General features: G+C 46.3%; 1 protein-coding gene across 1 annotated transcript; it reads left to right on the top strand.

The window, feature by feature from the left end:
- The first annotated feature begins 3,187 nt into the window (after positions 1-3,187).
- Positions 3,188-11,457, top strand: RFC2 (replication factor C subunit 2). Its single transcript, XM_051635777.1, has 11 exons — positions 3,188-3,342; positions 4,575-4,644; positions 5,233-5,274; positions 5,615-5,721; positions 7,005-7,106; positions 7,894-7,994; positions 8,932-9,089; positions 9,470-9,535; positions 9,993-10,073; positions 10,404-10,517; positions 11,188-11,457. Exons 1-11 carry the CDS (start codon positions 3,236-3,238, stop codon positions 11,296-11,298), a joined length of 1,059 nt encoding a protein of 352 aa, XP_051491737.1. The 5' UTR covers positions 3,188-3,235; the 3' UTR covers positions 11,299-11,457.
- Positions 11,458-12,046: the final 589 nt, after the last annotated feature.

The following is a 12,046-nucleotide window of genomic DNA, read 5'->3' as shown; positions in this document are numbered from 1 at the left end:
AAACCATAAGCTCAGATCAGCACAACTGTACCTCCTCGGAACAGTCTGTGGACAAACACATGAAGGATGCAGGGTGCCATGGCACTGCAAGCATAAATCAATGCCCTGCATGTACTGTCAGCATCATCCCTGGTGTTGCTCTTGGAGGTCAAGCATGCCAGCTCCTTGGGAATCAGGGCCCTGTCAGAGTGGGCACATAAAACCCATGAAACCCCTAAGACAGAGACGCTCTGTTTCATACAGCACCAGCCCAACCTCCCTTCCAACCCACCCATCGTGACTTTCACCCCTGGAATACTGACCAGCTTCACTTCCCACCTTCAGCTCCAGTGAACACAAGATGAAATGGTTGGTAGAGCCAGAATTCATCCCACTGCCTCCAACCTCACTGTGTGAGAGGGAGAGTGAGTGAAGGGGGAAGAGCCTCAGAGGGGCCTGGGGACTCTGCACCTCCCCTGCAGGACCAGCAGCTGTGCTGCCTGACCTACCTGTGGCACTGCAGCTCCCTGCAACAGGAGGTGACAGCTTCACCCGGGGCCTGCAAGGCTGCTGGGGATGGGCAGCTGGAGGAACCCTGCACTCCCCTTAGCACTGGGACTGAGGGTCTCAGTCCCTGGCCTTTCACACCTCATGAGCAACAGAGACCAGTGTGAGCCCTAACAATGGTAAGCTGAGCTTTGCTTTAACCCAACACCAAAGTGACCTTGAGTACTAAACAGGTCTCCCCTCTTAAAGCCACAATATACAAGATATTTTTTATTACTTATCTGTGCTGGATATGCATACAGACACATTTCCCTAATGCCTAAAGTTAGCTTCCTCTCTCGTGCTTCATTTCTACTGCTTGATCACAATTTCACCACTATTGCTCTTTGCTGTCTTCAACTACTGCCTCCCTTTTACTGCCTGCACCTCTTGCTCAAACTCAAAACAAGCTGCCCTGTTTCCCCAAGCAGAGCGTGCAAAACAGCAATTCTTTTGCCACAACTTCTGCATTTACCAAACCCTCTGCACTGAGCTTTAGTTTCCCAGCAGGGGCTAAAGCACGAGCCCTTCCCTGGAGCTGGTCCTCCAAATGAGCCTCCACGTGCTCTTCAAAGCACCTATTCCCTAAATTGAGCACCTGCAGCTGGGGTTTCCTTGCTTCTGGGATCACTCCAGGATCACCATTTATCTCTCTGATGATGATCTCTATTACTAGTAGTAGATGCCATTTGAACATTCCCCCTGCTAACTAAAGCATCAGCAAGAAGCCTTTAGCTGTTCTCTCTACTGATTACAAAATCTTTTATCTTTTGGGGTGGGAAAGAGACAAGTCTGAAAGAATAATCTTAAACCCAGGGTTATTCTCCTTTCAGGATAATCCAGGACACCTGCATGAATGTGTATTGGGGCACTGCTGATGACACATCAAGAGAGTCCTGCTATTTCAGCACTGAATTTGGAATTCATTTTATCCTGGATACATCCTGTGATCTCAACAGACTTATAATAAGAAAAGTTTACATTTGGGGGTTTAAAACTCCTTTAGGCTCAGGTCTGCCTACCCACCTGCCACACACCCCTATCAATACTGCTGTGCCTTCAATAAATATTTCTCCTGTGTTTGGTGAACTACAGAGACCCTGTGGATAAGCAAGGAGCTACTTGCCTAGGCAGGGGCTGCAGCTCCTCAGTACTCCAGAGAAACACACATTGCAACTGGTTTGCAGAAACTATCACAAAATCTGTCATCAGGCCCTTTGCAGCAACTCTTATCAACAAGCTTTCTTACTGTCCTTTGAGTGCTTATCAGCAGCAGCTCTCCACATACAGTGGGAGAATTAATGCTGGCCAGGATAATTATATCTTATCTAGAGACTGGTACTTCCTAAGAGCATAATAACTGTTTAATTTGGCAAGACACCAAAGCATGTCCTGTGTGTTGCTCTGAAATCTCTATGACCAGCAGTGCTGTATTTCACTGTCTCATGTTGGTCCCTGCTGAGCACTGCAAGTGAAATCCAAAGACAAGGGTCATGTAGAGAGCTGGAGGTACTACAGGAGGTACTAAAAACAGTGTGCATGCTGAAAAAAAAATATGCCAACTGTCTCACCCTCCTATGCCACATAATTGTGTGGCTATTCATCTTCTGCTTTACTTGCAAGAGAAGCAAAGTTAAATCCACAGCTATTTCAGCCAGCCATGTGAGGGCTGCAGGCCACCTACAGTTTCACCCTTACACATCACTTACTCTAAAACCACAAGGAAGCCTGGGCAGCTATTAAAAAAAAATATGCAAAACAAGATCAAAACACTGACCACTCTGCCTACCTAAAAACTCAGATATGAGACTGCACTACGTGTAATGGAAACTTCAGTTTTAGAGCCTTACACTTGGCAAATTCCACCACTGTCAGGCCACAGGATGAACCAGCCCCACAGGCTGAAGGCAACACTCAGCCAACATTCCTGTGCCAACCTTCACAATGCTCTCCTCAGCCAACATTCCTGTGCCAACCTTCAACCACCAAGTAACAGGTATTGGCAACACTGGAATGCAAAGGCTGTGGCAAGTGACAGGGATTTACTCCCTTAGCACACCCCTGCTCATGCAGGGTTTATATCTGCTCAGTTCCAAGTTCTTGCTTGACAGCAACCTGAAATGATTAACACTCCCCCGAGGAATCAGAGCCCAGCCTGAAGGGCAGGTCCTCTGAGCACCAACACCAGTGGCTCTGGTTAGATGGAGCACAAGCTGAGCTGAAGATGGACCAAGGCCCTAGAAACTCCTGAGGCTTAAAACGAGCACGGATACCCAAACCCCAAGGGTAGCAGAGAACCACACACCTCCACTATGAAGAAATACTTACAATATTTTATGAATTATTTTTTTTTTCCATTTTTAGGGCGAAACCGAGGTAACCAGAGGAAGCCAAGGCCGAGCCTCCTGAGGTGACAACATACCCCGGGTTTTACTCCTGAACCGGCGGCAGGGCAGGAGGAGCGGCCGGGCTGGCGGCACCAGCAGAAGCCCCCAGACCCAAATGCCAGCCCCTCCGCTCCCAGCCTCGGCTACCCGGCCCCGAAGGCCTCCAGCCCCCTCCCCGCCAACCCCGGGAAGGCCGAGGAGGCCCCACCCGCCGCCTTTCACCGCCCCGGGAGGCGGGCCCGGCGGCGCGGCCCTCCCCTCACGGAGGCGGCGGGGAGGGAGGAGAGAGAGAGGAGACAGGCCGTGCAGCAGCCGCCGGCGGGATGGAGGTGGAGGTGTCGGAGGAGGAGCGGGCCGGCCCGGCGGCAGCAGGGAGGCCGGGCCCCGCGGGGGCCGCTGCCGCCCCGGGCGGCCATTACGAGCTGCCCTGGTGAGGGACTGAGGGGAGAGGGGGGGGGGGGGGAAGGAACCCGCGAGATGGAGGCGGGGGGCGGGAGGAAGGGCCGGGAGCGCGCGGTGATTGGTGCGGAGCGCGGCGGGGGGGCGGGGCCCGGCGAGGCGCAGCCAATGGGGGAGGGGAAAGGGGGCGGGGCGCGGGCTCGGCGGGAAGCGGGGAGGGCGCGCGGCGGGGCCTGCGCGGCGGGTCTGAGGGGACGGGAGCCCCGGGGCGGTTTGGGTTGGAAAGGGGCTGAAAGATCATCTAGATCCAACCCCCTTGCGTGGGCAGGGACACCTCCCGCCAGCCCAGGCTGCTCCCAGCCCCATCCAACCTGCCCTTCAACACTGCCAGGGATGGGGCAGCCACAGCTTCCCTGGGCAGCCTGGGCCAGGCTCTCCCCACCCTCATGGTGTCCTGCTCTAATTCACACGGAGGTTTCACAAATGCTCCTTCTGGTTTAGTCACTGCTGGGGTTTGCAGCCCCTGGGATGGTTTGCTTAGACCTGGGATTTTCGCTCCCTCTCCTCTCTTTCAGGAAGGCCCCCAAGGAGCTCAGAGAGAACCTTATGTTGCTTTTCTTCATGGGTTGTGGGAAAGAAGTTCATTCGTAGGGTCACAGGCGGATTTGAGTTAGAAGGGACCTCAAAGATCACCAGGTTCCAACCTGTTCCCACCACCCTCACACTCAAGACTTCCCTCCCCACGTCCAACCTCCATCTCTCTCTCACAGTCATCATCCACTCCCCCTTGGCCAAAAATCCCTCCCCAGAACACGCTGGGGACCACGGACAGTTTGTCTTTGGTGTGGGAAATCTCTTTCACGGGGAGCAGGCACTGCTAAAAAGGCACCACAGATCTGCCACAGGGAGGAATTTCTTCCAGGCAGAGTCAGCCCTGCTCGTGTTTGTGTTCACCGTGAGAGGGTGGTGGCATCTCTTACCCGGGCTCCAAACCCCTGTCCAAGTTGAGCACGTTCTTCTTCCTTGCCTTTTTTTTTGCTGATTTTTGTTGTTGTTTTACACTAACTAAAGTAAAACGACCCTTAAGGAGTCAGTGTTGTGGAACGCTGCTCTTGGAATACTGCAGGGGCTGAAAGGGCATCAAGTCATCTTTGTTCCAAGTGATCATGGCATAATCCTCCTTTTTCTGTCAGTGTAAGAAGCACTGTCAGAGTTTTATGAGAAGCGCTGACGTGTGTGTGTGGGGGGGTTTTATTTTTACAGGGTGGAAAAATACAGACCCATGAAACTGTGTGAAATAGTTGGAAATGAAGACACCGTGAGCAGGCTGGAGGTGTGTACCTGTGCCTTTACCTTTTCACAAGTTAGAACAAACCCCCTTTCTGGTTCACTCAAGAAAATCACACGTCTTAGGACACGGTTGGCTGGTGTGCTAAGGAGATCTGGCTCCTTGAATTGGGATGTTGTTCAAATCAGCCCTGGTTTGAGACAACCTGGAAAGCTTGTAGCTGTTGTAATAATATTGTTGCAATGAATAATCATCCTTTATATCACAGAGGGAAATATAAAGATATATTTTTTTCTGGAAGAAAAATATTTTCCTTGACAAATTAGTTTGTTAAGACAGTGTTTGTTAACAGAAAGCTTATATTAGCAAACATAACAGATGCAAAGGAAAAAGTACTAGAGACCTGAGGGATTAAGTGCTTTTAAGTTTTTCTGCATTATTCTGGGGACTGACTTCTAGCAGTTCAGTTAAAAAAAATACAGAAGCAGCAAGGTCCATAAATAAAAATGAAAGCAGGAGAGAAGAAAAGAATGGGTCAGCTCTATTTTTTTAGGCATGAAATAGAATAGATTTGGAAAGTATGTGCTCCCATTATTTTCTCATATGATTTTTTTCCTTCTTGCTCTTTCTTAGGTCTTTGCAAAAGAGGGGAATGTACCAAATATCATAATTGCTGTAAGTATTGCTGGGTTCTGACATCTGGCCCCCAGTCCAGGGGTGCATTGTGCCTGAATCTTGTGGGAGATGTGGACTGTGTGGCCATGGAGCAGAGCTCTTGGCAGAGCCCACAAGCAGTGAACACTCTGCTGTTAAAAACTAACTCTGCCCTCATGTCTTGTGCTCCTTCCTCTGGTGTTTTGCCCCTGTTGGAGGCAGAATCCTGAAGTGGGGCAGCCTCTGGTCTGATGTTCTCCCTGCAGTTCCTCTCTTGCAGCTGTTTTTCATGACTGAGGAGGGTGCAGCTTAGAAAATGACATTAGACTTACCAGCAATTCCTTCTCTGGTGCATTTCTAGGGTCCCCCAGGCACAGGTAAAACCACCAGTATCCTCTGCTTGGCTCGTGCTCTGCTTGGTCCTGCATTAAAGGATGCTGTTTTGGAGCTGAATGCCTCAAATGACAGGTGAGAGAGAATGAATAAACCTTATTCAACTTTTAATGAAGAGGCAAGTATCCATTTTTATTTTTAGTGCAGCTTTAATACTAGAGTAAGGCCTTCAGTACCTGTTTTAATGCAGTTTTTCTAACTAAAAGTTAGGCAGTCCTTGGTGTCCACCTGTCAACATAGTTATTACTTGATGTTTGATAAACTTGATAGATACTTTCCTGCACAGAGGTAGAAACAGATAGAGTGAGGAATCCATAATGCTTTCTTGATTTTACTTCAGAGAGTTAAGCTCTTTGAAGATCTTTTACTTGAAAGAGTTAAGATCCTCCTAAGAATGAAAAGTGAGCAAGTTGTTGTTTGTAATGGAACTCTTCAGTGCTTATTTTAATAAAGTGAAGTGGTAGAAATTAGGTCTTGAAAGGCAGCTGGGGATTAAAATGTAGGATAAGGGTGTTAGGGATGTAGAGGACACTGACACTGCTCCAAGGAGCAAGCACTAAGGGCTGATTATATTTCCCAAGCTCTGTAGCAGACCCAAAATGAAGCAGGACATCTCCTGGAGGCTGCCCCATCCCTGGCAGTGTTGAAGGGCAGGTTGGATGGGGCTTGGAGCAGCCTGGGCTGGTGGGAGGTGTCCCTGCCCATGCAGGGGGTTGGAACTGGATGGTCTTTAAGGTCCCTTCCAACCCAAACCGTTCCATGATTCTATGACTACAACACATTTTACCTGCCTTTGTTAGTATCAGTTATAGAAGAGCTTTAGAATCACAACATTCATTTTCTAAACAGAACAAAAAAGTAAAAATCCTTTATTTTTTCACCTAAGTCTTTGTTGGCACTCTGTCTAGGGAAGTGTTGTCCTAGTATGACACAGTCTATCCAGCTGTTTTTCCTAACCTTACAGCTGGATCTGTGGATGTAGCTGTGTGAAATGCTGCCAGAGCAATCTTAACTGCTTCTGCCCTTCCATTTTTCACCCCTACCTTTTGCCAAAGTTGTCATTTTGTGGCAGTCCTGCAAGTAAGGTTACTGATTGTATGCATGTACACTGCTACTGTTGAATCAGTTTTTTCAGAACCTCCAAAAATGAGGATTATTGGTGTTTAAATCTGAACCAGTTGGGATGTCTGGCTTCCAGCATGGTTTCACAGCAGTCAGACTGGCACAGCTGAAGGGGCAGGAGCAAACAGCAGGAGAATGGAGAGCTCAGGAGCATTTCAGCCACTCTGGCTGCTGAACAGAACCCCTTACATAAATTTCACTCAACTGATCATGAATCCCTTGGCTTCTTGTTCCAGAGGCATTGATGTTGTGAGAAATAAGATCAAAATGTTTGCCCAGCAGAAGGTCACACTCCCCAAAGGTCGACATAAAATCATCATCCTTGATGAAGCAGACAGGTAGGTTGGTTTTGTCTTGACCACTGTGTGACATGTGCTGGATCTGTCCTGTCTGTGGAGCTGCTGTCTTGGACAGTCTTAGATGTTTCTATCAGCATATATATATAAAAAAATAAATTAATCAGGAGATAATTCTGTGTTGAACAGTGTTCTTAGGAGATCACTGGTATCAAGCAGAGATGATTCTTTCCAAGGAGATGCTGAATGTTGGGGTGAAGCACCTTGTGATTTAGCTGGATGAGAAACAGCATCTTCCAGTTCACTGGTTCTTTCTCTCTGAAATGAGTCTGGCTTACATAGACTGTTTCACTGGATGAAAACTGGACATTCTCTGTCTCCAAATAAGTAGCAGTATTTTCTGTGGGAGGGTGGGGAGACCCTGGCCCAGGTTGCCCAGGGAGGCTGTGGCTGCCCCATCCCTGGCAGTGTTGAAGGGCAGGTTGGATGGGGCTTGGAGCAGCCTGGGCTGGTGGGAGGTGTCCCTGCCCATGGCAGGGGGTTGGAACTAGATAATCTTTAAGGTCCCTTCCAACTCAAATCAGTCTGTGATTCTTCAGAGTATTAGTGGCTTCATTTTCTGTGTTAGTTTTGAGGTCTCAGTGGTTACCTGCACCGTGGGGTGACTTGTCCACATGACCTCAAAAAGCTGCTTCCTTTACCAAGCCCGAATACCAAGTAATTTACAAAGCAGTGTTAAATATCAATACACTCTGAAGCTTGTATAAAAATAGTTATTAGGCTGCATCTAATAAGGGCAAAATCTGTCCTGCCTCCTCTTCTCCCCCAGCATGACAGATGGAGCCCAGCAAGCACTGAGGAGAACAATGGAGATTTATTCCAAGACAACTCGTTTTGCGCTTGCCTGCAATGCCTCTGACAAGATCATAGGTAAAGTCCTGCTAGTCCCTGGGCTGCTTTGTCCTGTGTTCTCCTTGCTGCTGGCAAACTTCCAAGGCAGCCTGCAGAAATACCTTGGACCTGCTTGTTGCAGGAAACCAAGGTGCTTCTGAAAGAATCAAACCACCTGCACATCCAGCTAGTGAAAGAAGAGTGTGTTTGTGTAGCTGGTAAACCCTCTGAGCTGCTGGTTTTGGTGGACAGTGCTATGAATGACTGCAGAAGCAGAGTTCTCACACTTGGGGCTTAATCTCCATCCAACTCTGCTACAGCTTAAGATGCTTGATGTGTTGTTTACTGGGTGTTGAACCCCTTTTGTTGTCCTTTTTGCAGCATAATCTTCACGTTTGCCTGTAGGCTGACACGTGGTAGAGTTTAGACTTGCCTTGTTTAGCCATTAAAATAGATATTATTACTTGATGTTTGATAAACCTGACAGACATTTCCTGCACAGAGGTAGAAACAGAGGGAGTGCAGAATCCACAAGTATTTTACTTGAGAGAGTTAAGCTTCCTGTTCTCATGAAGATCCTCCTAAGGATGAAAAGCGAACAAGTTTTGTTTGTAATGAAACTCTTCAGTTCTCATTTTAAAAAAAGTGAAGTGGTAAAAATACACATTCTGAATAAACATTCAGAAAACCAGAAGAAGATGAGCTTTATAGATGATTGCACATATCTGGGAAAAAAACCAAAACAGCCTACATTTGGATTCAGGTGAAGGACTATGTGTGTGTGTGTGATTAAAGAGATCCTGTGTTCTCTCTGGAGATAACTTGTTCTTTAACAGGAGACAAATGGAGAGTTGGGAGCTGAGATAGCTTCTTCCAAGATGAACACATGATTTTTTTTATGGGGGAAAAGAGGGAAATGCTGATGATTTGGGAGAGGAAAGAGAGAGAAATGCTAATTACACCTCCCTGTGCCCAGAACCTATTCAGTCCCGGTGTGCAGTGCTGCGTTACACCAAGCTGACAGATGCACAGATCCTTGCAAGACTCCTGAAAATTGTTGAAAAAGAAGATGTGCCATACACAGATGATGGGCTAGAAGCCATTATCTTCACAGCCCAAGGAGACATGAGACAGGTAAAAGAAGAATGGCAATGAAGCAGCTTTCTGTTTAAAGGAAAAACACCTTGGAATTGTGGCTCTCAGTGATTTCTCTTTGGAGAAGTAAAGCAAAAGGGATGTGACCTGGGGTAGAAGAGTAACTCAACTGGTTGGTTTTGTAAGTTTTTAAGGTGGATCTGCTCCTTAAAAGTGGATTTGTGGGAACTGGATACCAAATTTGTGGGAGGAAACCAAGTCTTCATACATTTGTGGTTTACTCTGTTGCTTAATTGGGAGCTGCTTCTTTGGCATCACTTTCTGAGAAGTGTTTTGCACCCTGAGGAGGGGAGTGAGAAGCTGAGCACTTGAGAAAATAAATGAAGTTGTTGTGTTGTGGTTTTTTTTTTCTTTCACAGGCATTAAACAACTTACAGTCCACATATTCTGGATTTGGCTTTATAAACAGTGAAAATGTCTTTAAGGTTAGTAAGAGTATAAAAGAGTGATGTTGGGAATTTGGCTGTGTGAGACTTCCAGGCAGATATCTGAGCCTCCAAAGTGCTTTGCCAGTTGGCAGACAGCACCAGGGATGTAGCAATGGCAGCACTGGGCTGTAAAAAGGTCTGTGCCTTCTCAAAAGGGAAAGAGTGCTGGCAGTCCCTGACAGCATGCCTGAGACCCTGTGGCTTTCCAGGTCTTTCAGTGCACACACAAATCATGTAACTGCTGGGAAATTTCACAGTGATAACTTCTGAATCTGTTACCTGAGTGTTCTCATTTTGTGCTATTGACTCTCCCATGACAGAATGGCTGTGTCACCAGGAAAGTCAGATTCCTTGAAATTTCAGCTGGATTTTAGAATGTGTCTAACTCAGTAAATGAGCTGTATAGAAACTGGGTGAGAATACCAGGTCTTCTAATATTTCCTCTTTGATACAGGTGTGTGATGAGCCTCATCCTCTGTTGGTGAAAGAAATGATACAACACTGTGTAAATGCAGATATTGATGAAGCTTACAAGGTTGGTTTTGATGTGCTGTGGCTGCACAGGCACTTCTTCTCTACAGAATTCTTGTTAGTTATGAAGAATTCACAGTGTGTGTTGGTTTTATTTTTAAGATAAGAGCAAAACCATGCAGATGAGTTGATCAATGAAATCCTTTTTATGTGCAGGTGAATAACCCAACAAGCAAAAAACAAGTTGTATTGACACTCCTTGCTAAACAGTTGGGGTTAAATCATCTCATAAACAGTACCTGCAGTTCCAGTAGCTGTATATTCCAAAAGTGAATATACTTGACTTACCTGACAAGCTGTGGAGATAAAGATGGGATTATTCTTGCCTACACAGATTCTTGCCCACCTGTGGAGACTTGGATACTCTCCAGAAGATGTGATTGGCAACATCTTCCGTGTGTGTAAGACCTTTCAAATGCCAGAATATCTGAAACTGGAATTTATCAAGGTTAGTGCTCACCTAGTTCCTGGTTGGATCTTTTGGGCCTTTTTAAGAAGAGGATGTGATCCCTAAACACAGGGGCAGCCTCAAGGCTTTCTCTTTGACATTTGCTTTATATTAGTGCAAAAAAATAAGTATTTAACTTCTTACTACTGCTTCTTTTCCCCCCACTCACCAGTTTATCAGTAAGAATGGTTGCTTGAAGCTTAAAATCTAACCACCCATAGATGTGCCAAAAGTCACTTTAGTGATCAGCTAGAATTAATAACAAATGTAATCTTGACTGCCTTTATTATTTACATCACAGCCTCAAACAACTCCTTGAGAACTTCAAGCTCTTGATTCTAGTCCAGGAGATAGGAAAATACTAAATTACATTAACAGCCAGTTGACAAACAGTAAACTGGTGTAATGGGATCATGCTTCAGGTTTAAAACCTGGCCTCAAATACATGCACCTTGCTCCTGCCACAAAGGAAGTGAGAAAATACAGGCTTTGATTTTAAAAAATCAATTTAAAAAGCATTCTAGTTGGTCTACATGAGAAGACTGAGGTTTGAGTGACTCTGAAGTTGGTCTCTTAGCATTAAGGGGTGTGTTCTGTTTAGTCATTGATGACACTGGACATTGAGGGAGGGAAGAGAAGATTTTTTTTTTCCCAATGTCTTTACCCTCAGGAAATTGGGTACACTCACATGAAGATTGCAGAAGGTGTGAACTCACTGCTACAGATGGCTGGGCTGCTGGGCAGGTTGTGCCAGAAGACAGCAGCACCCATGGCCAGTTAGGGCTGGCAGCAGAACCCTCAGCTCTACCAGGCATCAGCTCCACCTCTGCCCAGGGTTCTGCACCCAAACAGCCTTGGTTTGGCTAAATCAACACCTTCTACTGTAAAAATGATTTGTACTTTTTAAATTTAGATCAATAAAGCTTTAAGTTTACTTTAACCCAAGAACTCTTACCTCTTGTATAACTAATGTAGAACAGAGGACTGTGACAATCCAGGGTGATCAGCTCAGTTTAGTGCTCTCAGCCAAACCAGTTATGCTACAGAAGTTTCACTTTCAACAGAAATTGAATCCCACTGTCAGTGATCACACCTCAAGCCTGGTTATGAGTGGTGGTCTCACTGGGACCAAGAAGGATTTATCATTTTTTGCTTTTTTAAGGCTTTTAATGAAGCTGTAACTGAGGCAGGTGCCACTCCTAGGTGCTGTTTATGTGCTGTGGGTAAGGAAGATGTATTCACCAAACATACCCAGGAGAAATACTAAACATTTCTTCATGGTGCCAGTTAGTTATTATGGATATTTATTTTTTAAATTTACCAAATTCTGGCAGGCCCTGCATTTGAGTTCCCTTTTCTGTTCTTACCCTCCAGGGTAGGTAGGTGATACCATTTTACTCTAGTTTCAGCTCACCAGAAAGCTAGAGCATCATGCTTTCCTGTCTGAGCTTTGGAAACCACCTTGCCAGTGTGGATGAGCAATGAAGTGTGGAACACAGAGTGAAAGCAAATATAAATTGAATTTCACC

This window comes from Apus apus, chromosome 18 (genome assembly GCF_020740795.1).
Source record: "Apus apus isolate bApuApu2 chromosome 18, bApuApu2.pri.cur, whole genome shotgun sequence".
Lineage (NCBI taxonomy): Eukaryota > Metazoa > Chordata > Aves > Apodiformes > Apodidae > Apus > Apus apus.
This window is presented reverse-complemented; position numbering and strand designations above follow the sequence as displayed.

Coding starts and splice junctions, on each gene's coding strand:
- RFC2 (XM_051635777.1), top strand. CDS start 3,236: ATGGAGGTGGAGGTGTCGGAGGAGGAGCGGGCCGGCCCGGCGGCAGCA. Junction 9,090..9,469: donor CCCAAGGAGACATGAGACAG/GTAAAAGAAGAA, acceptor TTTCTTTCACAG/GCATTAAACAACTTACAGTC. Junction 10,518..11,187: donor TGAAACTGGAATTTATCAAG/GTTAGTGCTCAC, acceptor CTTTACCCTCAG/GAAATTGGGTACACTCACAT.